The sequence below is a fragment of the Bipolaris maydis genome, assembly GCF_028858645.1.
Source record: "Bipolaris maydis strain C4 unplaced genomic scaffold PSV08scaffold_3, whole genome shotgun sequence".
Lineage (NCBI taxonomy): Eukaryota > Fungi > Ascomycota > Dothideomycetes > Pleosporales > Pleosporaceae > Bipolaris > Bipolaris maydis.
Window position 1 is genome coordinate 2882182 of NW_027093859.1, and position 23644 is coordinate 2905825.

Sequence of the window (23644 nt, forward strand, 5' to 3'; positions counted from 1 at the left end):
TTTATACTCGACTTTTGCCAGCAACACGACGCGACGCAAACATGGCTGGACCGAGTGACAAGGCGCGCTTCTACCTGGAGCAGTCGGCGACGGAGCTGAATGAGCTTGAGCGCAAAAAAATCTTCAGCAGGGTAAGCCAGGATCGAGGCTTGCGCAATGGCAGTTTTGCTAATAGTGAGAACAGGAAGAAATCAGCTCTATAGCGAAGAAGCGCTCGGATTTCGAGCACATTATCAATGCCCGCGGCTCGCACCCCGAAGACTACATGCGCTACATTGAATTCGAAAAGAACGTTGACGCACTGCGCCGAAAGCGAATAAAGCGATTAGGCGTCCGGTACAAAGGCTCTGGACAACGGACAATCTACCTTCTCTACAACCGGGCGACTAGGAAATTTTCGGGGGACCTGGCGCTATGGATGCAGTACATTGATTTTGCGCGCAGAGACAAGGCATACAAGAGATTGAATGACATCTTCACCTCGGTCGCTCGGCTGCACCCTACCAAGCCAGATGTATGGATTCTAGCAGCAAACTATTTCATGGACAGCCAGGCGGATATTACGAATGCGCGAAGCTACATGCAGCGAGGACTGCGCTTTTGCAAGAATTCCGAGGTCATGTGGCTCGAGTATGCCAAACTGGAGACCATATACGTGGGCAAGATTGCGGGTAGAAGGAGGATCTTGGGGCTTGACGTTGATCGCACAAGGAAAGACGAGGACGGCGATGAGAACATGATTGCGCTTCCAGAGGTGACGGCTGAAGACGTGAATCCCAGCCTGAAGCAGGACGATGGTGTGGACGAAGTGGCTCTACAGAACCTTGCGGCTGCGCCAGTACTTACTGGGGCTATTCCCTTGGCAATCTTTGACTCTGCTATGAAACAGTTTGCGGGTAGCGCCAGACTGGCCGAGAGATTTTTCGGCGTGTTCGCCGAATTCGAGCAGGTAGCGTGCATACCGCGCATGCTGCAGCACGTGCTCGGTTATCTGCAAGAGCAGTCACCACAGGCGGTTGAGACAGCCATGTGCAAGTTCCATATGCAGTTGTACGGAAGCGACCCCGCCGATCCCGAGACTGCCATTAGGCTGAGCAAGGCATTGGACGTGATAAGCTCTACCGTTCAGCAACACCCTAGAGAAGGTAGCAGGGTTGCCGAAGCTGTCGTTCGGCGGCTCTTATCTTTGCACCGGTTATCTGCGGATGTCGATTCGTCGCTGCAGAAGGCATTGCGTGCTGCGCTGCGCAAATACGTTCGCGCAATGGAAGAAGGGCAAGATAGGGGGGACAGGGTGGTTGGCTTGGCCCAGTTGCTGCAGCAGGAGGGGAAGAAAGCTGATGCAGATCTCTTGATGCAGATGGGCGTCAAGTACTGGGGGGAGAACGGTGAGGTGCAAAAGTATATTTCAGCAATGGAAGGGTAAAGGAGAGAGAAAGGGTGTGTGGGTGGGTGGGCATAAAGTCAGCGGATGAGTTGTAACAAGCATAGCCTGCATTCCCGTCGTCTGGTCTCGTCAAGCCGCCGAGCGGAGCGGACGCCATGTTGCTACACCGCTACGGCTCTACTTGGTCTATCGTGAGATGGTGCCATGGCGGAGTGAGTGCAACCACGTCAGCTGCATGTGCACCTGAGCAGCGGGGATTGTGGCAAGAGGGCTCCCCCGCAGAGGCGCATTGTAGTACATGCTTCAGTCATCGGTGCGGGCGCGTCTGGAAGACTTCTTAGCGCCATGGAGTTTCTTTGTCTTGAGGCGGCGCTCGTTGTTGGATTTTTGGCTAGAGTTCTTATCAGCTTTCGGGCCGTCGGTTGGTCGGTTGGTCGGTTGGTTGCTTGGACCGTCGTCGGACACGGTGCAAGGCAAAAACGTACAGGCGATTGACGCGCCGAGCCTGCTCTGGCGAAGCCTCGGTGGGCACAGCATTACGGCCGGCGAGGGCAATGGCGTCGTACAGGCGACGGTAGCAGCTGCGGGCGTTGTCCGACTGCTTGCGACTGTCGTCGGCATGGACGACAATGGTATTTGAGCGTGGGGCCAGGTAGCGCAGGCGCTTGATCTCGCTATGCAGCGCTGCAGGGACGTGGGGCAGCAGGGCGTCGAGGGGCACTTTTAGAGTGGCCTTGGAACTGACTCTGGCAGACGGGCAGATGTGGTTAGGCGGGCGGGCGGCGACGAGAGTTGAGTCGAGTAATATTAAGTGTTGGTCATACATACTTGTTCACGTTCTGGCCGCCAGGGCCGGATGATCTGCTAAAGGTCAGTTCGCCAATAGTCTCGAGAGGGATTGTCTGTGCATGCAGGGCCGCGAGCCACGTCCGGGCAGCATCAAGGCCGTCGTCGGGGCCGTGGCCAGGCGAGCCTGAGGAAGACGAAGAGCAGCGGCGGGTGCAGGCAATGCGCCGCGGGAGGCGGGAGGCGGCCGGGGAGCAGCAGCGGACAGGGCGAAGAGCGAGGCGCCGTTGGAGCGGCAGCCGTGGCAGCCGTGGCAGCAGTGGCATGGCGGTGGTTTGTCAAGATGAGCTCATGCAGCGCCTACACAAAGCAATGTAGTAAGTAAGTACACTACACAGGGCCTGCGCCTGCGCCTGTAGCCACACAGAGCCACTCGACTGCTGCTCCGCCCTCCCCCTGCAAGCGGGCCCGGCCGCTAAAAAACAGCCGTCACGTGTCGAAGCTTGGCCATGGCAGTGCGCGGTTCCAGGCTGGTCTCGGAGGGCTCGACGCCGAGTCCCAACATCTGCTCGTCCGGCGCACGCTCTCGTCGACGACTCCTCTCCTCCCTCCCCGACGCCCGCCTGCCCTCACCATCCGCGCAGCCTCCTGCTTGCCTTGCCACTCCCACACGGGCGCGCACCTTGCTCCCCGTGCCTGACGCACACGGCCTGCCTGCCCGCCTGTCCTCAGCCACTGTCCTCAGCCACTGTCCTCAGCCACTGCCCTCCTCTGCCTGCCCCAGCCGACGTCTGCTGCGTCTGCGCGTCGTGCCAATCCTGTACCCATTCTCCGACCGTCACACATAGCACACAGTAGCCAAGCCCCGCCACCAGCTCCTTCACCCACGCCTAGTGTGCCACATCCTGCAGCCTCCTTCTCACCCTCTCTTCACATCCGTCTGCACCTCTCCCTCCAGCCCTTGTTGCGACGGTGCGTTTCCGTAGATGCTTTGAGTTGACCTAGACCCTCGTCATCCCGCGCCGCCTGCTCTCTGCCAGCCCATGCGCTCTGGCCCAACAGTCTACATGAGACCCACCTCCAGCCCGCCGCAGGAAGCTGAGCACATCCGCCATCAGTCGCTGACGCCAGAGAGCCCGCGTCCGCAGAACGTCCCCTCGCCCGCCAACATCCCCATTCTCGTAGAGCACATGGATGCGGCCTATAATGATCTCTCTCACACCAACGGCTCCCCCGACCACTTTGCACAGCATGCGCACCACCAACCCCCCAACGCCATCACCTCCGCCCCCTACTTTGCCGACCACTCGCAGCAGCAGCAGCAGCAGCAGTCATCGTCGACCGCCGCCTACCAACACTTAGCAGGGCCTGCAGCACCAGGGGGAAGGGACAATGCGCCGGCGGGATACGCCCCGTCGACGGGCTATGGCGTCAGCAGCATGGGTACGCAGCCGCTCGCTACCTCCTCAATGCAGAATTTCTCTTCGCAGCATCCGTCGCATCCTGCCTCGGCCGCTGATGCGCCCCAGGCGCAAGCTCAAGACCTCCACTCTGCGTACCCATACTCCCATGACAGTGCCTATGCCGCTCAGCACGCGCCGACTCAGTCAGCCCAAGGCGCTCACTACCAGACTGAAGCGCACACTGGGCCCAATGTTGACGTTCAAGCCCTGTTGGATTCTCTGACGCCCGCTGCGACCACGGCCAACCCGGGCCAATATGCTGCTGCTTCCCACATGCCCACGCAGCCACAGCAGCCACAGCAGCACAATGCCTCGTCGTTGCCCTCGGCTGCTACCAATCTGCCTGCTCGGCCGCCCACCCAAGAACAGCCCGCTACGCACCCCAACTATGACCCCAACGATGACATCAGATCCCATCATCCACACAGCCAGAGACCATCCAATGTCCAGCAGAGAGGCAGTGCATCTCTCCAGCCCTTGAATGCGCAGAACCGCGACTTTGCCGGCTCCAATCTCTCTGGCCAGGCTCAACAGCAAACCCAGCGCAGTACAACACCTGATGATGAGGATCAGCGATGGCCGCCCGAAGTGAACAGGAGATATGAAGAGTTTTTGGAGCAGGAACGAAAATTTGTCACTGAAGGCCAGTGGGATCAGTTCCCCGTGGGTTCTCGACTTTTTATTGGTGAGCCAAGGTGGATTCTCCTATGCCAAAGCTATCGACTAACAGGTCCAAAAAAAAGGCAATCTTCCCACAGAAAAAGTTACCAAGCGCGACATTTTTCATCGTTTCTACCGTCATGGCAGACTTGCACAGATATCAATCAAGCAGGCATATGGTTTTGTCCAGTTTCTAGACGCCGAGTCGTGTCGCAGAGCACTAGATACTGAGCAAGGACAGGCAGTTCGTGGAAGGAAAATGCGTATGTCAACATTTCCATGGACATGTAGTGTGCGGCCAAACTAACCATCCCAGACCTCGAGATTTCCAAACCTCAGCGAAACACCAAAAAGACTGACCCACCAATCGCCGCTTCGCGCCGGCGTTCACGGTCGCCAGACTATACAAGGGGTGGCACCGGGCCCTCGCCCAGGGATAATCGCTATGGACAACACCCAAACTCCATGTCCCCTCGGGATAGAGATCGACGTTTCCGCGACCGGGATGATTACCGACCCATGCGATCGCCCTCACCTCGGGGCCCCGCACGGGGCCTGAGATCGCGGGACAGGAGTCGTGACAGGTTCGACACGCGGTACCGCAGCAGATCAAGGACACCGCCCCGGCGGCACCGGAGCCCATCTCCGCGTCGCGATTACACAGAGGACGGGCTGGACCTTCGTCGCCGACTGCCTCACGAAGTACCTGATATTCAGATCCTTGTTCTTAACGAAGGTCTCCCTCGGTATGTCAATCCTTGAGAACTTTGATTTAAAGAGGAAAAAAAACAGTACTGACATTCCAACAGAGATTTCATCCGCTACGTCGAGGATACTTTCCGCTCACAGAGTCTACGAAGTAACGTGCTCATACTAAGTGGTCGTTTCCCCGAGCCAGCCGTGGTCCGAAGACAGATTCTAGAGGGCGTTCTGGCTATTGTAAGACTCGACACTACAGGCTTAGCAAAGGGCAAAGTCAGCGTTCAGATATTTGATCGGCGTGCAGGTGCTAACAATGTCCAATTCAACGGTGAGTACTTTGTTTCAGTTTCCACGAATGCCACTAATACCTTCTCAGAGTATGCCGATCTGGATCCAACAACAGCCGGTCTTTTGGTCAACAACGCCAAACAAACTCAGTCTCGCTCCAACATGGCGCCCTCTGCTTCGTACTTTCCTCCCAACATGCCACCGCATTACTCCCAGCCCAACACTGCCTTCCCGCCTCTTCCCGCCAGTCAACCTAACATTTCCAATTTGATCGCCTCGCTTGATGGGGCTAGCCTGTCGCAATTGCTCGGTGCAATGTCTGGTAGTAACATGGCCCAGAACACGCAACCAACGGCCAACCAGGGGCTGAATGCAGATCTGGCGCGACTCCTTGCACAAGTACCAAGCCCTGCCCAAACCCCGGGCTTTGGACCAGCGCCTCCACCCCATCTCGCGCAGTTGAATAGCCAGTTCCCCGCACTTGCTTCGCTCCTTGCCAACCAGAACCAGAACCAGACGGTTGCCCCACCCGTCCAGGCTCCCGCACAGCCTGGGCCTGCCCCAGACATGAACGAGATCATGGCCCAGCTTGCTCAGTATCAACGCTGACATGGACCGTTCTCGGATACACCAAAAAGCATTTTAGATACGCAGGACGACTGTCCCCAACGTCCACCCTCTCCAAAAATCTCCGCCATTACTACCAATTACCCTGTCTTGTGTATCACTCCCGTTCGCGTTTGCAGTCGACATATTTGTAGACCCCAATTCCTTCAACTGCGCCACCCAAATCCCCCCGCGAAGTTTAAGGCCAAGCCCTTGTCGAACCAGCTCACGAAGCCCATTGTAGCACTATCCGGGCCCATTCTGCCAGTGTTTTCGCCCTCGCCCCCTCGCCCTCGCTACATCCCAAGGCCCTCGCAACAAGACCCGATCCAACAACGTACCGAAACCATGCAACACGCCCTGACAGCGCCAAAAATCTCCAGCTACACCATTGGCTCTAGCGACTGTCCAATCCCGACCAAGCGGGTTCTAAAAGCTCCAGATACGGCCCTCTTCACAATGACTAGATCCATGCCTGCAACTGTGGCTTACTTCTTGTACTTTTTTCGCAACAGCGAGATTATCTGTATTTATTCCTGTCTTGTTTCATTCTCATGTACGGTAGTTTCCTTCATCATTTTATGGATTTCCTAAAATTCCACTTGGAAGATCACATGGGGCGCTCAACACTAACGATTTCATCATGTATGGACCGAACCTTTTCTCTGGTTTTTTTTTGATCCCTGGTCGGAGTTATCTGCAGCGTTTACAGGCGGGTTTATTTTCAGGGGGATTAATTGGCGCAACCGGTAAAAATGCGATCGAGATATGGCTGTAGCGCAAGATGTAGAATTAGCAATGAATCATAGCTTGAAATTTCTTGCCCAAATTGAGAAGCTCGCATCAAGTACAAGATGATATTATTCAAGATGACGTCCATGTAGAAGATTAATTGGTTTACCTAGTCGGGTTAGCGTTGACGCGAAGTGTGATGACATCGCGAGAAAACGGTGCATTGACAGATTTTTGAAATCGCGTATTGGCGACGTCGCAACTAGAAAAAGCCAACCATCGACGATTGCTTGAGTTCTCTACAGGTCGCTGTAGCCACACGACTCAGGCTTTGCGATGAAATCCCGGCCGATGTTTTCCACCTTTGTAAAACCTCTGCAGTTGAATGGCGCATTTGCGAGATTACCACGTCATCGACATTTATACACGCGGGCTACCACAACAGGGTTGAGCTGCCAGATATGGCATGGGAGGTCACAGTACACGACACCACAAGCGGGATATGAAAAGATAGTTGGAGTGCAGGGCAGGCGGCATGCCTCGTCGTCAGCAGCACCTGCGAAAAGGACAGGTCACAATATCGCAACAGCACCTCCGCCATTAAGCAAGACCAACAACACAAGAGCACCTGCAAAGACAAGCCCCCCGCGACCTCTACAATCGGCGCGGAATTCTCCTTCCACTCTTCCTCCAGCGCCGCTACAACCGTCAAAAAGCACCACCGCCCCAACCCTCGGAGCGATAGAGAAAGTCAACCCCCCACCCTTTGCCTACGCCCCCGAAATCTCCGTTCCCGCGCGCAAGCCCGACCAGAACCTGATCAAGTGGCTCTGGAGCGCCGGCCGCGCATACCTGGCTTTTTACAAAAAAGGCATCTCGCACGTGCGCCAGACGGCCAAACTGGCAAAGTCGCTGCGCAAAAAAGCGTCTGCCCACAGGCCCAAAAAGGCAGCGACTGATGTCTTGACCAGAGCAGAATGGCAAGTCGTACGGCGCAGCAGGCGCGACGTCCTGCGCCTCCCCGTCTTTGGCGTCTTGATGCTCCTGCTGGGCGAGTGGCTGCCCGTGGTGGTGGTGTACCTCACGCCCGTTATACCAGAGGTGTGTCGTATACCGCAGCAAGTCGAGCGGACGCTGCGGAAGCGCGAGGATAAGCGCCAGGATCGCCTTCGTAGGATTAGTCTGGCATCTATGCGCTTGTTGGCCAAGGATCGGCCTGCTACTATTCCCACTACTACTACTACTACTACATTGTCTGAAGCAATTCCCAAGGGAAACAAGTGGAGCGATATGAGCCTTTTTGAACTCTGTGTCTTGGCTGCCAAGCTGGATGTGTATCCGCTGGTCTTTGATTGGGTTCCGCTTGCGCCGCCGAAATGGTGGGTGCAGCGCAGTGTGAGGCGCAAATTGGACTACCTGGACACGGATTATAGGCTCATTGAGAGAGATGGTGGGCTTGGCGCGTTGAATGCTGCCGAGGTGAAGCGCGCGTGTGTCGAGAGGGGGATTGCCGTCTTGGGCAAGAAGGACGACGAGCTTAGGAGGGCGTTGGCCCGGGTTTGGGCGGCAGAGGCTACGAGGTAGGTAGGTAGGTAGGTTAAAGCCTGAGAGATGGGTATGAGAATACATGGTGTATATATGATGGGTAGGGGGGGGAATGAAATATCCTTTACCCCAGATTTAATACTTTTAAGACTTATGAAGACGAATTTTGTTATCTCTTTTTTTTGTTTTTAATTTTTCGTTATTCGACCTTTACTGGCTAAATCACTGGAGTTTTACTGTTTCGCTTTTCCTCCAACTTCTAAGCGGGGGGGGGGGGGGGGGGGGGGGGGGGGAGGGGGAATGTTGGACATGATGTAGACCGATTTGCATCAAGTGTTTTTTTTTCGTCACGCTTTCGTGTCTAACACAAGTAAATTTTTTTTTAAAAAAAATTGCAGATTTACAGTATGGTGAGCCTTCTCTACGTGTTTCATTATAACTCTTTGACCCTGATATATCATGGAATACGTTGTCTAGAAGCTAAAGAGAGAGAGTGTGTGTGTGTGGTCCAATAGTGTAAAATACCTTGATGTTTTGGTTCTCTCTCTGTCTGCAATCGTCTTCTTGCAGGATAGGCGGGGGGGGGGGGGGGTTCTTTGATACTAATTTACGTTGAATCGAAGAATAGAGTTTTTTTTTTCCAGTAAGTATAGCTTAGGCCTCGTAACCTTTTTTTTCCTCTCTCACTTTTTTCACTTTATACCCAGCGTTAGTTACATGTATGCCCCTGGTCTGCTGCAAAAGACTATGTGGTTTGGCTTGGAGCTTTGTTGGTTGGGTTAATAAGATAAGGCCAGATTTTTATTTTTATTTTCAATACTATATCAGGAGTAAAGGCGTCTGGGTTGAGAGAGAGAGAGAGAGAGAGGCTGGTTGCGGGATTAATGGGTTGTATTGGTTAGTTGGCTTAACTCGTATACGAAGAGCCTAGATTAGGAAGAAAGAAACATCCTAAGCCCAAAACAAGTCACTGGTTTGTTCGTTCTTATGATGGATTGGGAGATATGGCGTAAATGGAAGGGGGGGAAAGGCAAGCTTTTTATACACAAGTGCACAAGAATTGTGGTGTGATTGGCATGCATAGGGCGTGGGGGGCCCAAGAGAGATTTTTATGCATGTATCCTTTTTGTGGGGAGAGGAGATTACATGATATGTTTCCTATTGTAGGAATCGAAGGCTTGGGTGTTGGATGCTGTGTTAGTCAAAGGGCGTGGGTAGGCAATGTGACGTGGTGGGGGGTGTGATGCAAATGGAGCAACATCCATTTCCCAAGGACCCCACTACCTTTTCCTCCTTGTCTCTTTGGTGTCCTTTTTATCTTTTTTAGGGTGTTTTTTTGTCGCATTGTAACGTATATGTGCTTAGATTCATCAATCTTCTTGCTATTCGTTCATATTCTCGCACTGAAGCTGTGTTTACATCAAAAATAACAATTGAGGTTGCTACGCAGCGTAGAAACCAGCACCAATGGAATCTTGCCACTGTCGAGATAAGAGGGAGCTGGTCTAAGCTCATTGGCGATACCTAAGCGCTCTATGACTTGACATGGAAAAATCAAGACCAATAGGGATACAAGCGATGGATCTGTGTTGCCGTTGTTACCGTGGATTGGGGAATTGTGTAACGACAAGGGCTACAATAGGCCACAGCTCAAAAGGGCCCATCATGATGCGATTGCAAAATCCAGAGGTGCCAACACACTCTGCATCACGGTCAACAGGTTTGGATTCCAAGTATAGACACTTGGCCGGATGTTCGTTGGTGTTGCAGCAGCACGCGCACGGCAGACTATGCCCAAAGCGGACTCGGTGACGCACTAAGCCAGGGCCGGTGAATCCCCGGCGACACGTCGGACTTGATGCAAGCAACTGACCATCAACGATCAGTTTGCGCCTCTCTGCACACAGCCCTTGGTAGCCTGCGTCGCCGGGGAGGATGATTCTGGCAAGAGACCCGCGACTACGACATGGCATTTGAGGTGTCGTATGATCTCGAGAATGAGCAACAGTTCTGGGACGGTGAGTGTGAAAGTGTGCGAAAGAGACAGAAGAGAGAGAGACTGCGGAGAGCCACACTCACAGTCTCGCAACCCCGCCAACCAGCCACTCCAACTAACTCGCGCGGCACACACATACAGAACTCGACGACATCGTTTCCACGCGCTGCCACCAGCATGAGATAATCGACAACTCACTACGGTCTTTTCTCAATGTCACGACTAGTTACAAATGTACGCTGCTGCTGCTGTTTCTGCTGCGCTCCCCCGCCCGGGTTCCCCTGCCGTGATTCAAGTCGTTGACCGCAAGCAGCCGAGTATCTCCAAACCGACTATAGCATTGCAAAATGCATCTTTCGCATGCTCGAGGGCGAGCTCTTTGCCAAGAATAAACAATACGTACGGCGGCAGATAATATATTGCCTGTTGCAAGTATGTGGGATAGAGGTGCTGGACAACGTTGGCTTCCGGAGGGGGCTGACCAAGGATACAGGAAGATGACAATCCCACACTTCACATGGTCGCCGCGTTTCTCCTGTACGATGGTCGAAATAGCAGAGATGACGAGGTATTCGAGATGATGCATTCCGAGGGCACGTTTGCAAGGCTGGTTGAGTTGGTGCAAAAGGAGAGTGTTCAGGAGGAAACATCATTGCATCAGCTGCTGCTGCAATTGCTGTACGAGTCTTCGCGTATCCAGCGACTGACCTATGATGATCTCAGTGCGTCTATCATTTTTGTCTTACAACCTGCTGCCAGCGGCTAGTGCTAACATTGGCGTGTAGTGGCTGTGAATGATGCTTTCATTCTTTACCTTTTGGGGATTATAGAAGGTGCCTCTGACGATGCAGACGACCCTTATCACTACCCGGTGATTCGTGTACTTGTGGGTTTACTCCAGAAACTTTGAGGTGCTAAACTGACTGTCGGGTAGCTGGTTTTGAACGAGCAGTATCTGGTGGCATCTACCACACGTTACAGCGACGGACGGGCTGGCATGACAAATCGCGTCATCAAAGCTATATCCACCCACGGCATGACTTACAAGACCTTTGGATGTAATCTGATTCTTCTTCTGAACCGGGAGTCGGAGACGTCCCTTCAGCTTCTTATTCTCAAAGTGCTTTACCTTCTCTTCGGCAACCCCTCGACCGCTGAATATTTTTACACAAACGATCTCCACGTGTTGGTCGACGTCATTCTCCGGAACCTCATTGATCTCCCCCACGACTCGGCCGCTGCAAACGCATTACGACACACATATCTTCGCGTCCTCCATCCGATACTGTTGCACAGCCAAATCAGCAGACCGCCACATTACAAACGCGACGAACTGCTGCGTCTCCTCCGCCTCCTCGTGTCAAGCGGGAACCATTTCGCGCCCGTAGACGAGACCACCGTTCGACTTGTGAATCGATGTACCAGCGTAGAGTGGCTCCAGCCTGCTGCTGCAGAATCACCCACAAACAGCAATGGTAATAGACAATCTCCTGTCGAACAAGCAGCAATGGGCCAGAAAGAGTACGCACGAAGAGCCCTGGGTATGACTGTGCAGGGCGGAAATGAAAGTTCAACCAGTGTCTTGGAAATCGCAGGTCACACTGCTCAACCTGGGGTCCAGACGCCGAGTATGACGAAGCAAGCGCAGTGATTTTGGGGGCAGGAAAATTGTAGGGTGCGTGTGTGTGTGTGTCTATGTGTGTTGCTTCTGACAACTTTTTGTTCGTGTCGGGTGTGTTTTAATTTTTCAATGTTGTGATTTTGGCTTTCGTGCGGGTTGGTTTTGAGCAAAATGCTTCTTCTGTGAGCGAGTTGAGATATCCACTTGCATTATTCCTTTATGAGTATTGTGGTGGGAAAAGGGTGTGTGTGTGTATGGGCTTTTTTAATACAACAGGTCGAATTCTTTCATCAATCGCTTGTCGTTTTTTTTTCAAGTTAAAATACCACTTATCCCCCCCACCCCTTTCTCTTTTTCCCTCGCAAATGTTTGAAATGGAGAAGAGGGCTTAGTACTGGCAAGTTGCGCAACTGATGTCATTCATTCATCCATCTTTACCCTCTCTCGTCATATGACCTCGCCCGCAGCTCCGATCCAGGCGGAACAAGGAAACAGCAAATCCGCCCCCCCCACCAAGCCCCGCTAAAAGGATCGACATGGCGGAAATGTCACGCGCCAAGACTTTTGAGGCGCGCGGCGGGTGGCTGTGCATGTGGGATACATATCACGGTTCTGCTTTATATATTGCTTTCATCATACGGTATGCGGGTTTCTCTGCTGTTTGAAAGAGGATGTGGAGGCGGAGAGTAGTGGGGGGGAGTGATATTCACGAGGTGAGGTTTCCATGTATGCATATGCTGGTGGATGATGTGCATGTGCATAGAATGTATGTATGGAATCGTATATTTACAAGTGCCGAGATGGAGGTGGTCTCAATTTATCAGTGACATGCTGTGTTACCGGAGGCTGCCAGATGAGCGAGTTCTTTTTGTAAGGACTTGGGCTTGGCTAAGTTGGCATGGTATGTAGGTGTAGATTGTGATGACGAGATGCATTGTTTCCTTCCCGAGGGGGTTTTTTTTTCAAGGAGAGAGGTAAGATGGGAGAATCATGATAAGCATCGTGTATCTCTTCTCCCGTATTTTATCGGATACATCTAGTCGTATGGACTGGTGTGCAAGTCTTAGCTCGAGCAGAGGCATTTAGACTTCCTTGGTATGCGATCATCTAGTTATTTCATTCCGGGTGATTGTGCAGTGTGTAAGCATGTGAGTTTAAGGCTGCACCATGTACGGTACTCCAAAACAATCAAAGCTAGCGTAAGCCTTTTGCCAATGTTGCGCTACAAAAATCGCCAAGGAGTTTGTAGAAACACCGGCGGAAAACGGTATACAAGTGATCTACATAACGCCTTTTCCAGCCCCAGAAAAGTCTTATGCGTGACCAAATGATTCTTGGTCATTCTTTTGCTTTGGGTCCCGTCGTAGTGGTTAGTTTGTTAGCCGCAGAGTTACTTTTGAGCCCACCCTTGCCAGCCATAGTAGGCGTGGCGCTAACTTTGAGTTGCCCTTTCTAAGTATGTATGTTCCCCTTCCCCCCCCCCCCCCCCCCCCCCCCTCTGCCTTACGTTTTGCAGCCATGACCGCGATTGCCGAGACGATTGAACCGTTAAGCCATCGCGTGCGTTACTTTATGGTTTGGCCTATGGCACGGTTCTGGACTTTCGGGAGACTGGTTTGTACCGGATACAGCGTCCCGACTGTTATTACACGTGCAGTCATAGATGCAGTAGTCCGTGGACAGGATATATACGGCAAGTCAAACGGTGTCGAAGGTTACATCGATGCAAGTGGTGCAACATCAGTGGTGGGCTTTGGTAACTGCCAAAAATCTCTGGTCATGTCATTATACTCATGGCGTTTCTTGAGATGTATTCGCAGATTTTGTGGCTTTTGATGATGAAAAATATGCCGAGAAAATGCTGTACACTGTACTAGTGCTAGCCTGTATGCATAGTTTGTTTCATTGAGCGATGGCGGGCCTGTGGCACATTGGTAAATAAGGTAGCAAATGTATCCGGGAAAATAAGTAGATAGTGTGTAGACACAAGCGTATCACAGAATTTAAATTAGAAATTGGGCACTCAATAATGCCGAAGTTTGTGATACCACAGCCTGTCCTGCATCTCCAAGAGCACCTGCATTGGCATCGTCGATTGAATCGGTGGTTGAGAATTCACTTTCGAAACGGTCGGTACCGTAAATTTAATAGATAATTCTGCATCGCGGTTCACAACCTACCTTTTCCCCAGACTATGTCAAATACCAATGGTCAAGGGTACCAGTGGTGCCTCGTCTATGCACTACAACGAGGGACCTGCTATCAGTCCGCTCTTTCGGACCAACAAGCGCGTGTATTCTATCGTGGCTGGAGAGCAACACCAAATCACTCTACAAACCATGTGGAAATCTTGGTAGCAAGATCCAAGATTCCAAGATCCAACATGACCAACCATTCTCTCCCCTTCCCTCACACCGGTACACCGGCACCAAACAGCAAAAACAAACTCCTCGCCGTCCGCTCACCAACCCACAGCGACACACGTTCCCATTTCTCGACACTTGTTTTTCCCCTTCCTCACCGGCTGATTGCCACCCCCACATCAGCCAAGGCACTCAACAAAGGCCAGCACAAAACGTAATCACCAGACACAGGCACGCCGTTCACCCATGCCGAAACAAACGTGTACGCACAAGCTCACACAAAAAAACTAAACAAGCAGCCCTAACCACCCCTACCAAACTTTACCCCTACAATACATGTCCCACCCTTTCCAACGGCCACATCATCCACCCCGTGCCCCCCTCCCCCGGCAATGATGCCATACCCACGTGCCCAAAACCACCGTATTCAACTTCCCTTCTGCGAAAAGAAACAAAAATGAAAAGGCAGGAAAACGAAAGTACATGCGCGCACTGATACATTGAATACGTAAATAAGTACACATCCAAACACACATGCCCATCGTTCACCCCTCCCCATCCCTCCTTCGCTTACAGCACTTCGGATTCGCAAAGGGGGAGCAGGAGGGAACTCAGTGCTTTGCCTTTGCTTTGTTTTTTTTTTACCGTATAAAAGACCGTACTACATGCTCTATTATGTGACTAACCACCTTTTTTTTACTTTTTGCGTTTGGAACGGAGGCAGACAAGACAAAAAAAAGCACGGGTGGGTATTTTGGTTTGGCTTCCGGATTTGCCCGGTGAATTCTTACCGTGGCATGTGAAGTGCGGATGGGGAGGGGGGGGGGAAGGAAAAAAGTGCCGTTGTTGGGGAGGGTTTTCGGCGCATGCAGGGTGGAGCGGTGATGGTAGTGGGTGTAATATGGGGGGATTGTTTGGAAGCGAGGGATTTCGCGCAATTGCGCGGCGGGTGCGTGGTTTGTTTGCTGGACCGCTGAAGCAGGGAAAGAAAGCGCTTGGTGTTGCGGCCCAAGCTTGGCGGAGGAAGGGTGGACGGGGCGAGAAGGTGGGAGGAAGAGGTGTGAGTGTGAAGCAAATGCGAAGAAGGTCGGAGCGAAAGATGGTGTACGTAGTTGCTTCAAGTGGTGAGCACAGATACAGAGTAGGGAAGGCCATCACGATCGCAAACACAACGATGTCCAGAATCAAAAGCCTTTTATTTCTAAATTCGTGCAATCCGTAAACTGATGCTCAACCCATGTATCGAGGAGCTCCCTGCGCCTACGTTGTCTCGAAAAAAAGGAGCGTGCTTCTCTCGTGGACAAGACATGTTCGTAAGTGAAGGGGAAAGCCCTCGATGTGTCCTCCTGAGAAAACGAAAAAGAAACTGCCAAAGAACAAGGAAAAAAAACAGAGCAACAGAGTCGTGACAAATCAAACAATCCAGTAAACCCTACGTGTGTCTATATGAAAAGTCATGTCTCGTGTCGAACAACGCTTCACAAACCGCGGAGGAGAGTACAGATATAATAGCAAAGAGAAATCGGGGAATCATGTGCAAAAAAAAAAGAACAAAAGACTCTAGGCCATGCGGCCTTGGTGATCACAAATGCTCTCGGAAGATGCGGTTCGTGAGACGTCGTTGCTGGGGACGCGAGTTGGAGCCTGTGACAATGGGTCAGGCGATGACTCTGCACCATCACTACTTTTCCGCTTCTCAGACATGTCGGATTTGCCGCATTTGAGCTTGAGGACTTGCCCAATGCGCTGACCATTGCTGCATGGAAGATACCAGCGTGACACGGCCATGCAAGCACATGAGAGCAACAGATTAGTGCCGGACCACAATTGAACTGTGAGGTAGGTCTGGTAACGGGTGATGAGGTGCCCAGCAATAATGGGTCCTGTGAGGGCTGGGATTGCAGCAAAGGTGTACATCATGCCAGTCCAGTGGCCGAGTTTCTTCTTTGCAAAGTGTCTTGTATCTGGCGCAGTATAGGAGCAATTGAGAATGTTGCCGATAGACGCCGGGGGCAGGCCAATAACCATGCCAGAAAAGACACCAAATACGACACAGAATGCGAGAGCAGCCATCTCCGACCCTGCGAATGTCCAGAGAAACAGCGTCAGTAAGGAAGCAGTCAACTGAGAGCCGATGTGCATGTTGATGGCGCCGATTTTGTCTGAGAAATGAGCCAAAAGCATACGTCCGACGGTTGAGGCACCATTGACAATGACCAGAAGCCAGAATGTCTGCAAAGGTTGATCGGTTGGGTTTGTGGGAGTGATTGGTGACCTGACCCGTTCACGAGTGCCAAATCCGCGTACTGATGCCCACTGAGCGACGTTAGCTGATGAAACGGTTACGGAGAGGGGAAAGGACTTACTTCCTCAAGATTGAAGAAGACGGGATAGAAGCCAAAGAACATGAAAGCAACACCAGCGGTGAACCAGCACCAGGATTTGTTGCGGAAAGCCTCCATGTCAACCCATGTTCTGATATTGCCCCATGTCTTCGGTGTATGATGCTCGTGGGCTGGGTCTGGAGTGCAGAAGATGAACGAGAAGATGCATGTCACCGAAGTGAGGGTTGCAACATAACGGACAGCGTCGTTGAAACCAACAGCGTCGATGAGGTAACGAAGCATGGTGGGGTAGATTACACCAGCTACGCTAGCACCACAGGCAACGTAGCCTACGGCGAGTCCTCTGCGCTTGGGGAACCATGTGGAAGCAACTTGGGTCAAATTAGCGTTGATTCCGACATGACCTGATGGATTTTGCTTACCTTGAGAACTGGATACAAAGAAAGTTGCCATGCCGAGGCCAACAACGAAGCCCTGAGTGACCCAGATAGCACCAAAGTTTGCCATGGCTTCGATGTCGCTGGGGTGTACGACACTAAGCATGAAGAGACCAAACGGCACGAGAAACGTGCCGCAGCCAATCACCTTGCGGAAATGCCCGGCATCTAGTAGTCGCCCAACGACGTTGGAGAACAGCAGTACAAGGGCAGACTCAGTCGATCCCACCAAGTTCAGTTCGAGCTGGTCAACTCCTCGTAGTGAGTGACCGACATAGTACGAAGACCAAGTACCGTAAGCGTTTACAAGACCCCAAGAGTTGAACATGAGAAAGAAGCAACCTAGCAGGCATGCATAGGCACGCCATGAGCGTGGCCACTCGGCCTCATGCAGTGCGTCGAGGGAGGTTATGGGGGATTCGTCTCGCATAGAGCCGTTGGCAGTTGGAGCTTCCGAGAGTGGCAGGGTTCTCTCGCTGGGCTTGTAGCCCTGCTGGTAAGGGAGTTGTGATTTTTTCATTGCGAGGGTAGTTCCTGTTGCTCCAGAAACGTGAGGGGAAAGCGGAAAGAATGAACTGAAGTCGGGGAAAGTGTAGACGTGCTATGTAACAAGGTGCTCAACACAGATAGTATGTGTTGGAGGGGATGCGCTCGAGTGCGCGCACTAAAAGTGGGATGTTACAGTTTGACCAAGAATCAAAACGGTGGGGGAAAGATATAAGTACAATACGTAGGCCCAAGCCAGTCATGGGGGTGGGACGTGGGCCTAAGGCACCGATTGATAAAGGGTTCTTTTACGGCTCCACTTCTGCTAAACACACCCGCAGCTCCCGCGTAAAGTGTGGCTGACTTTGCCATAGTGACGTGGTAGTCAAACCGGCCGTGTGATGGAGGGATTGAGTGCCGTCACGCACAAGCACCGCAGGGGTGCGAGTCCAAGAGAAGCCAAGGAAAATACGGGCTTTGGGAGTCGGCCAGCGACAGGGTATATTACATTACCTTCGTAGAGACTCTCGGTTCGTGCGGCCCAAAGCTCAGAGCTAGTCTAAGTGCTGATTTGGTGGTAATGATCTGCGGACGAGGACGTTCCGGTGCTGGCTGCGTTTGGGCTCCCACGCAGTCGACTGTTGTTGCGAGGCGGCGCCACTTGCAACAGCCGATAAGGGTGTTCTCTCTGTGCCATTTGCGACCTGACTCGTCACCTCATGGATGCTGTGCGCTACACTCAGCGGCACTGCGCGGAACTGGGGTGCAGCTAACCACGGTACGTAGTTTGTGTAGCGATGCCATGATTCCCTTTACAATTGTCGACATTGCTCGCAGGCTGTGCATCCTTGGCTTGTTCCACAAAAACAAAGGTACCAATGGGTCGTGGACGTTGTGTAGAGCGTGATAGGGGGTTGAGGCGGCAAACAAAGTTGCGTTGGACGGCGGAGCGGGTTGTCGTCGCTTGGCAGCGTGTCAGCGGGAGGCTCGAGGATGCGGCTCGATTGGATCGGTAGGGTGCACAAGAGCCAAGAAGTGCCCAAGCAATGATGTACAATTCCGCCTTGGCCTGGTCCACATAACTTGCCAGGGTTGAAATTGAGTCTCCTGCAGGTATCACCGCTGCGACTGCTCGAGCTCTGGGCAGCATCAGCAATGAGCACACTCGACGTTGGCCATACACAGGCAAGGTGACGGCGCCCGCCAACATAACCGCCTCCCCTGTGAGACGCCCAGAAACGCCTTTGAGCAAGACGGCGGGAGTTTGTCCGTGGCTCTTCCAGCCCAAAAAGCGCACTAAATCTGGCGGCGTAACAAGATCGGCGGCCCGGCGCAGCCTGTTGCTTCGTTATCTTTAGTAGTACGTAGTTACAGCACAGCCACAACCGCATCCTAGGCCCAGGGATCGACGTCTAGGGGTGTTTCGCCAAATATCAACCCCCAAGTGGCCTGCGCCCCACGCTACACTGCGATAATTTGTTTTTCCTGTCGCAACAACACGAAATAGTCATCGCCTAGAGAGGGGCATTCCAAAGCCATGAACAAACGTTGTACGTGTCTCACTAACCCAGGCCCGGACGACTGCAAGCTGCAGACGGCTCTTCACCGCACACCGCAATGACTAGCTGAGCGATGTACAATTTCCCTCGATTAGCCGGCAGCACCAGACCCACATGATGTTGCTAGAGGGCGTGTGGAGAAGGGACTTGGGCATTCTGAAAGAGTGGGGGGTGCCATGGGGAAGATGATGGACGACACGGCAAGTCTGGAGATCAGCGCCGCTATGCTACGAGAGTCTGGTTGCCAAGTCATGAGGATATCCTCGCCGGACAATTGCGCCTTCACAAGACTTTGGCCTAGAAACTATCCCGATCAACCCGGATATCCTGTTTCGAGAAGAGCGCATGGCACGGTTTCCAGTGTGACGCGGCAACTGCTACTAGCCCGAGATGTTCCTAGGTTTTTGCAGATCTTCTGCTTCAAGAATCACTCACGACCCAATTGCCGGAACAAGCAAATTCTTCTCCCGCGGCCGGCCAGCCGTCCTCCACGTTTTACGAAAGCAACTTTATCTTAGCACATTTAGCCGTTGTGCTGTTTCGTAATGGCCGGACTTGAGCATTGCCGTGATAGCGGTCAGTTGGCCGTGTCACCCTCCACGCAACCAAACTAGCTTCTTGGGATGTTGGCGAAGCACATGCGTTTGCCCTCTCTAGATCCGTTCGCTACGTCACTGGTGTTCCACAGTAGGTCTCGTGGGCAAGGGACTTCTGGGCATTGAGGGTCTTGACGCCTTTTTCGCGAAGTGCCCCCAGACCCAGAAGTTGCATCCTGGATGATATCATGTCCCTTGGGTGGCGGTGAGTAGATGGCGAGGCTAATCCTCATGTCTGAGGTCTTCAATGCGCGGCCCGCTCACTTCGGCGGATGGGGCGCCATTGACATTGATAGATATGTCCGGTCCCTCTGACAGTTCGCACCAGACCGTTGGTGGTGTAAGTGTCATGTAACAGTCGCCGGGCAGTTCTTCGCTTCAAAGTGCTTGGCTCATTCGAGTATTTTCAACTGCTGATTCAGATTCGTCCAGTTTCTTGGCATAAGGCAGTATCAGAGACCTGGCTTTGATGGATCCTCAGCTAGACAGCCTATGCTTTTGAACTTCTTGTAAAGTATGCAACTGTAGCCTTGGTCGAAGAATCTCTCAGACGACGGCTGATGTGCGCCTGTCTGCGCAAGAGAGTCTATCTAGAACAAAGCTCAAGATAAAAAAAATTAAGCTCAGGTCAAAGTTCTCGTGTCTGCCATGGACACAACACGAGGCAAATCAAGGCCGGGCAATCTCCCGTCTAAGTTTGCTGATCAGGAGATCGGCAATAGCTCTTACTGCTGCACGTGATCCTGCCAAGACTTTGTCAAAAAAACAAAACACCACTCTCAGAATTATCTCTAGACCTTATCCTGTGAATGCATTTCGAAAAGGCTGTCTAAAACCTAATCCGCAACCCCACCAATTGCGCAGTGGTAAAAACAGGCAAATACGAGCGGAACGCCACACGGAACCGCCAGGGGTAAGTCTTGGGGCTACATGCAGATTCCGTGTGTCAAGATCAGCCCACCTGGAGACGCATCCTCTGGGCGTCATCCCGCACCCATGGAATCGCAGATTCAAACCGAAGGTGCCAGGGGCGGAGCGGAATCTCGGAAACAATCAGTTCCACTTGGGCGTAAATGCTTCTCCCCAAGCTCACGACAAGAAATAACAAGGCCGAATCAATCCGCCGCGCTTCATCCCAGGACCTCTGTCGACCCAAGACAGCGCACGCATCCCTGATCAATGTCAGCGCAACCGCCGGGGGCGGTGGCGATGATAGCGCGGCGAATCGGGTCTCTATAGCTCAACACGCTCTGACTGGAGGCGGAGCGGAAAGCACAGCATTTGCCCATGGCGCTTCCACCCGAGTCGTATTCAACACCATGCGATGCAGGGATGCGCACAAGCATAAGCATCGGGTGTATACCCGCACGTTGGGCACCGGAGCCGCTTCACTGGGCTTCTGACGTCGTCTCAGGCTGTCAACAAGATCAAATAGGCTCGCCGACATGCGTAACCAAGTAGCCGCCCGGCGCCTTACAGGGTAAGGGAGATGAAAAGGCTTGAGAAAAGGAAATTGAGGGCTTGCACAGCCAGGGCTAGGCAGGCTTCTGGGGCCAACTTCCATCGCAAGGATTCTCGCTTGTAAAAGGATGTGTCCAAACACGCACCCACCCACGCTCGTGGATAAACAAACACCACTTGGACTTTTCGGATTACTTTTTGTCCGGGGTATTTTTTTGCCCCTACAGCTGCCGTCCTTTGCGTCGGGTTTCGACTTGGTGTTTTTCTTATCGTGCATGCGCATAGGACCGGAACAAGCAAGTTCAGAACCAAACACCGTCACGACTGTCGTCACACCTGCAAAAAGAACCCCATCTCAATGTCGTTCTGTTACGTGTTCTATTTTTTCCTCTGCTTAGTCTAGAAGACGGCCGCCCACAAACGTGTGCAAACAACAACAGTACGCGCGTCACGGACATGATTTTGCCCAAATGGCTGCAGCAGGTATGCTTGGCCGGATAACGATGCGTTCTACGAAGGCGGCATTCATGTCTGTTGGATGATGTAATGAGGATGACGATGCGTCGTGCCGTGGGGGAGGCAACATTGATGTGCTCCTCTCGATAAGCGTAAAAAAAAGAGGCTGTTCTGCTAACTGTAGTTTTACGTAGCCCACCTTACGTACACACGATCTATCATTCTTGCTCTGTAAGTTCCGTTACTATGTGTAGCTCGTTTTACTCAGATGCATCTTGTCATGTCTGGTGTACCAGAACTAGTCCCATCATCTTAAAGTATCCTACTATATTCTTCCTCGTGTTTTCGGATCATCTCTTCTGCAAGTCAAATATAGCAAACCCACATTTTCCCAACATATCCTAGGTATTCAGAAAACACCACCTTGTGTAACCAACATAGCCCAGCTTGTTCATTGGCACGCTACTCGTTGAGGAACTTTTATTAGCGGATACGTTGTGTATCCTGACCGACATGCCTAGCGGCATGAATCTATTTCCATTTTCTTGAGGCATTTCATGCAGCCATGACTCTTACAGTCTACAGGACAGCCAAGGCCAAGTATGCATTACACAAGTTCGGCAGTATTGTGTGAAAAACCACGCCCCTGAGACAACGCATCTAGGGTCCTAAGCCGCTTGAGTAACTGGAAATAGACTGACTCAAACTCTGGAATGCCTGCAGCGCGGCTGCGATATTGTAGTTGGCTCAATCCAGACACTTGCATGGGTATGTACAAATATGGCACCGGCCCCTTCTCTATACAACGATAAATCTCGCTTCTACAAACAATAGATTCCGTGCCTGTAGAGAGATAGCATGGGCTGCACCACCTCGTCGCTCTCAAAGTATACTGGAACAACCTTTGTAAGCCAACTACAAAATCTGCCCCTTCTGCTCCTTGCAGGTAAGAATTAAACCCCCAAGCGAGATTCCTGCAGATGTCGATTTCGGAGGCATGCCTGAGTCGGCAGTGGGACCTGGTGGCGCTTTTTAACTTTGGAGACCAATGGGAATAAAACAGCATCGCTAGATAAGTACTTTGCGCTCACCTTCTCATGCAAAAAGATGCAGCTGTTAAGATACTATGGGTATTCGAGTTTGCAATCCAAAGTTTGTCAACTCAATTCTCACACACACCACCCCACGTGCACACAGGTCACTCAAAGCAACATCCAAAGCAACCAACAACGACTACTATGCATTCCACCGCTTGCCGCCCACCCTTGCACTAGCCGCAACTGTTCCTAACGCGTAAAGAAATTCCGCAGCAAACGAGACTGTGGCGTCAGGCGTCCAGCGAATGATCTTGCACACCACCCCCCACAGACTCGGTTCAAATCGCCCTGGACTTGGTTCCTTTTCATGAACGCGATTACACCTCCGTTCATACGCATCCAGCAGTGTATTTCCTTGCCCTCGCACCTACAAAACATGGCATTAAAAAGACGATGGCGACGCACACGTATCCGAGCTTGGTGTACTGAGGGTAATGGAAAAAGGAGAAGAAGAAGAAGAAAGGGAAAGAATAGAAAGACAAGGGCGAGATGGACACGACACGATGCTCGAGTCTCTTCGTGCTGCAGACTGGTGGATATGGGAGATTTGCCAGTCTAGTTGGTTTCCGGCGGAGCAACTCATGGCAACGCTTCTTCGTTTGGCTTCGCTCAACGATAAACCGCTGCCGTCGTGGGCATTCGGAGACAAGCAAATTGCAATGGCTTCGTCTGAGTCGACTAGCAGCAAGTTGATGTGTCGGCTAGTAGGCATCTCGGTCAACGCCCGTGGTTTCCTGCCTGGGAACAACTGACGCGATTTGTGCCTTTTGGTGCTGCTGTCAAATGGCCTGCCGCAGATGAAGTGGTCATGGCTGCCGAGACCTAGAGCATCTAGATCGCTTCGGCTTATCGAGACTTTGGATTCTGCATCGAGAGGCGCACTGGGAAGTGTGCGGTTTCTTTGGAAGATTGAAGAATCCAGGCTTTGTAAGTTCTCCACTCCTTTTCTTTGGGTCGTTCAGTGAAGCCCCCCCCCCCTTTTTTTTTGGAGGGACTTGAGTAACTTGAATATTTTTTTTGGTTTGTATTCAGATTCAGGTTGACTTAGCAGATATTCC

General features: G+C 52.2%; 7 protein-coding genes across 7 annotated transcripts; 5 read left to right on the forward strand and 2 right to left on the reverse strand.

Annotated features, from left to right (window-relative positions):
- The first annotated feature begins 19 nt into the window (after nt 1-19).
- On the forward strand, nt 20-1434 carry PSV08DRAFT_360360 (U3 small nucleolar RNA-associated protein 6-domain-containing protein). Its single transcript, XM_014219800.2, has 2 exons — nt 20-131; nt 185-1434. Exons 1-2 carry the CDS (start codon nt 42-44, stop codon nt 1424-1426), a joined length of 1332 nt encoding a protein of 443 aa, XP_014075275.1. The 5' UTR covers nt 20-41; the 3' UTR covers nt 1427-1434.
- An 18-nt stretch (nt 1435-1452) lies between these two features.
- PSV08DRAFT_386894 (uncharacterized protein) lies at nt 1453-2499 on the reverse strand (the record flags this gene model as incomplete). The annotated part of the gene is made up of 3 exons (XM_014219799.2): nt 1453-1778; nt 1873-2133; nt 2216-2499. The coding sequence occupies 3 exons, from the start codon at nt 2497-2499 to the stop codon at nt 1691-1693; spliced, it is 633 nt and encodes a 210-aa protein (XP_014075274.1). The 3' UTR covers nt 1453-1690.
- A 618-nt stretch (nt 2500-3117) lies between these two features.
- Nucleotides 3118-6048, forward strand: PSV08DRAFT_218822 (uncharacterized protein). The gene is made up of 5 exons (XM_014219798.1): nt 3118-4321; nt 4380-4559; nt 4613-5042; nt 5106-5326; nt 5375-6048. Exons 1-5 carry the CDS (start codon nt 3217-3219, stop codon nt 5893-5895), a joined length of 2457 nt encoding a protein of 818 aa, XP_014075273.1. The 5' UTR covers nt 3118-3216; the 3' UTR covers nt 5896-6048.
- Nucleotides 6049-6866: 818 nt separating this feature from the next.
- On the forward strand, nt 6867-8341 carry PSV08DRAFT_218825 (uncharacterized protein). The gene has a single exon (XM_014219797.2). It carries the CDS (start codon nt 6961-6963, stop codon nt 8206-8208), a length of 1248 nt encoding a protein of 415 aa, XP_014075272.2. The 5' UTR covers nt 6867-6960; the 3' UTR covers nt 8209-8341.
- A 1705-nt stretch (nt 8342-10046) lies between these two features.
- On the forward strand, nt 10047-12094 carry PSV08DRAFT_218829 (uncharacterized protein). The gene is made up of 6 exons (XM_014219796.1): nt 10047-10187; nt 10307-10399; nt 10479-10597; nt 10659-10887; nt 10951-11051; nt 11100-12094. The coding sequence occupies exons 1-6, from the start codon at nt 10136-10138 to the stop codon at nt 11814-11816; spliced, it is 1311 nt and encodes a 436-aa protein (XP_014075271.1). The 5' UTR covers nt 10047-10135; the 3' UTR covers nt 11817-12094.
- A 3615-nt stretch (nt 12095-15709) lies between these two features.
- Nucleotides 15710-17451, reverse strand: PSV08DRAFT_408300 (major facilitator superfamily domain-containing protein; the record flags this gene model as incomplete). The annotated part of the gene is made up of 3 exons (XM_014219795.2): nt 15710-16465; nt 16516-16865; nt 16917-17451. The coding sequence occupies 3 exons, from the start codon at nt 17449-17451 to the stop codon at nt 15710-15712; spliced, it is 1641 nt and encodes a 546-aa protein (XP_014075270.2).
- Nucleotides 17452-23089: 5638 nt separating this feature from the next.
- On the forward strand, nt 23090-23338 carry PSV08DRAFT_349105 (uncharacterized protein; the record flags this gene model as incomplete). The annotated part of the gene is made up of 1 exon (XM_066092819.1): nt 23090-23338. The coding sequence occupies one exon, from the start codon at nt 23090-23092 to the stop codon at nt 23336-23338; it is 249 nt and encodes an 82-aa protein (XP_065949657.1).
- Nucleotides 23339-23644: the final 306 nt, after the last annotated feature.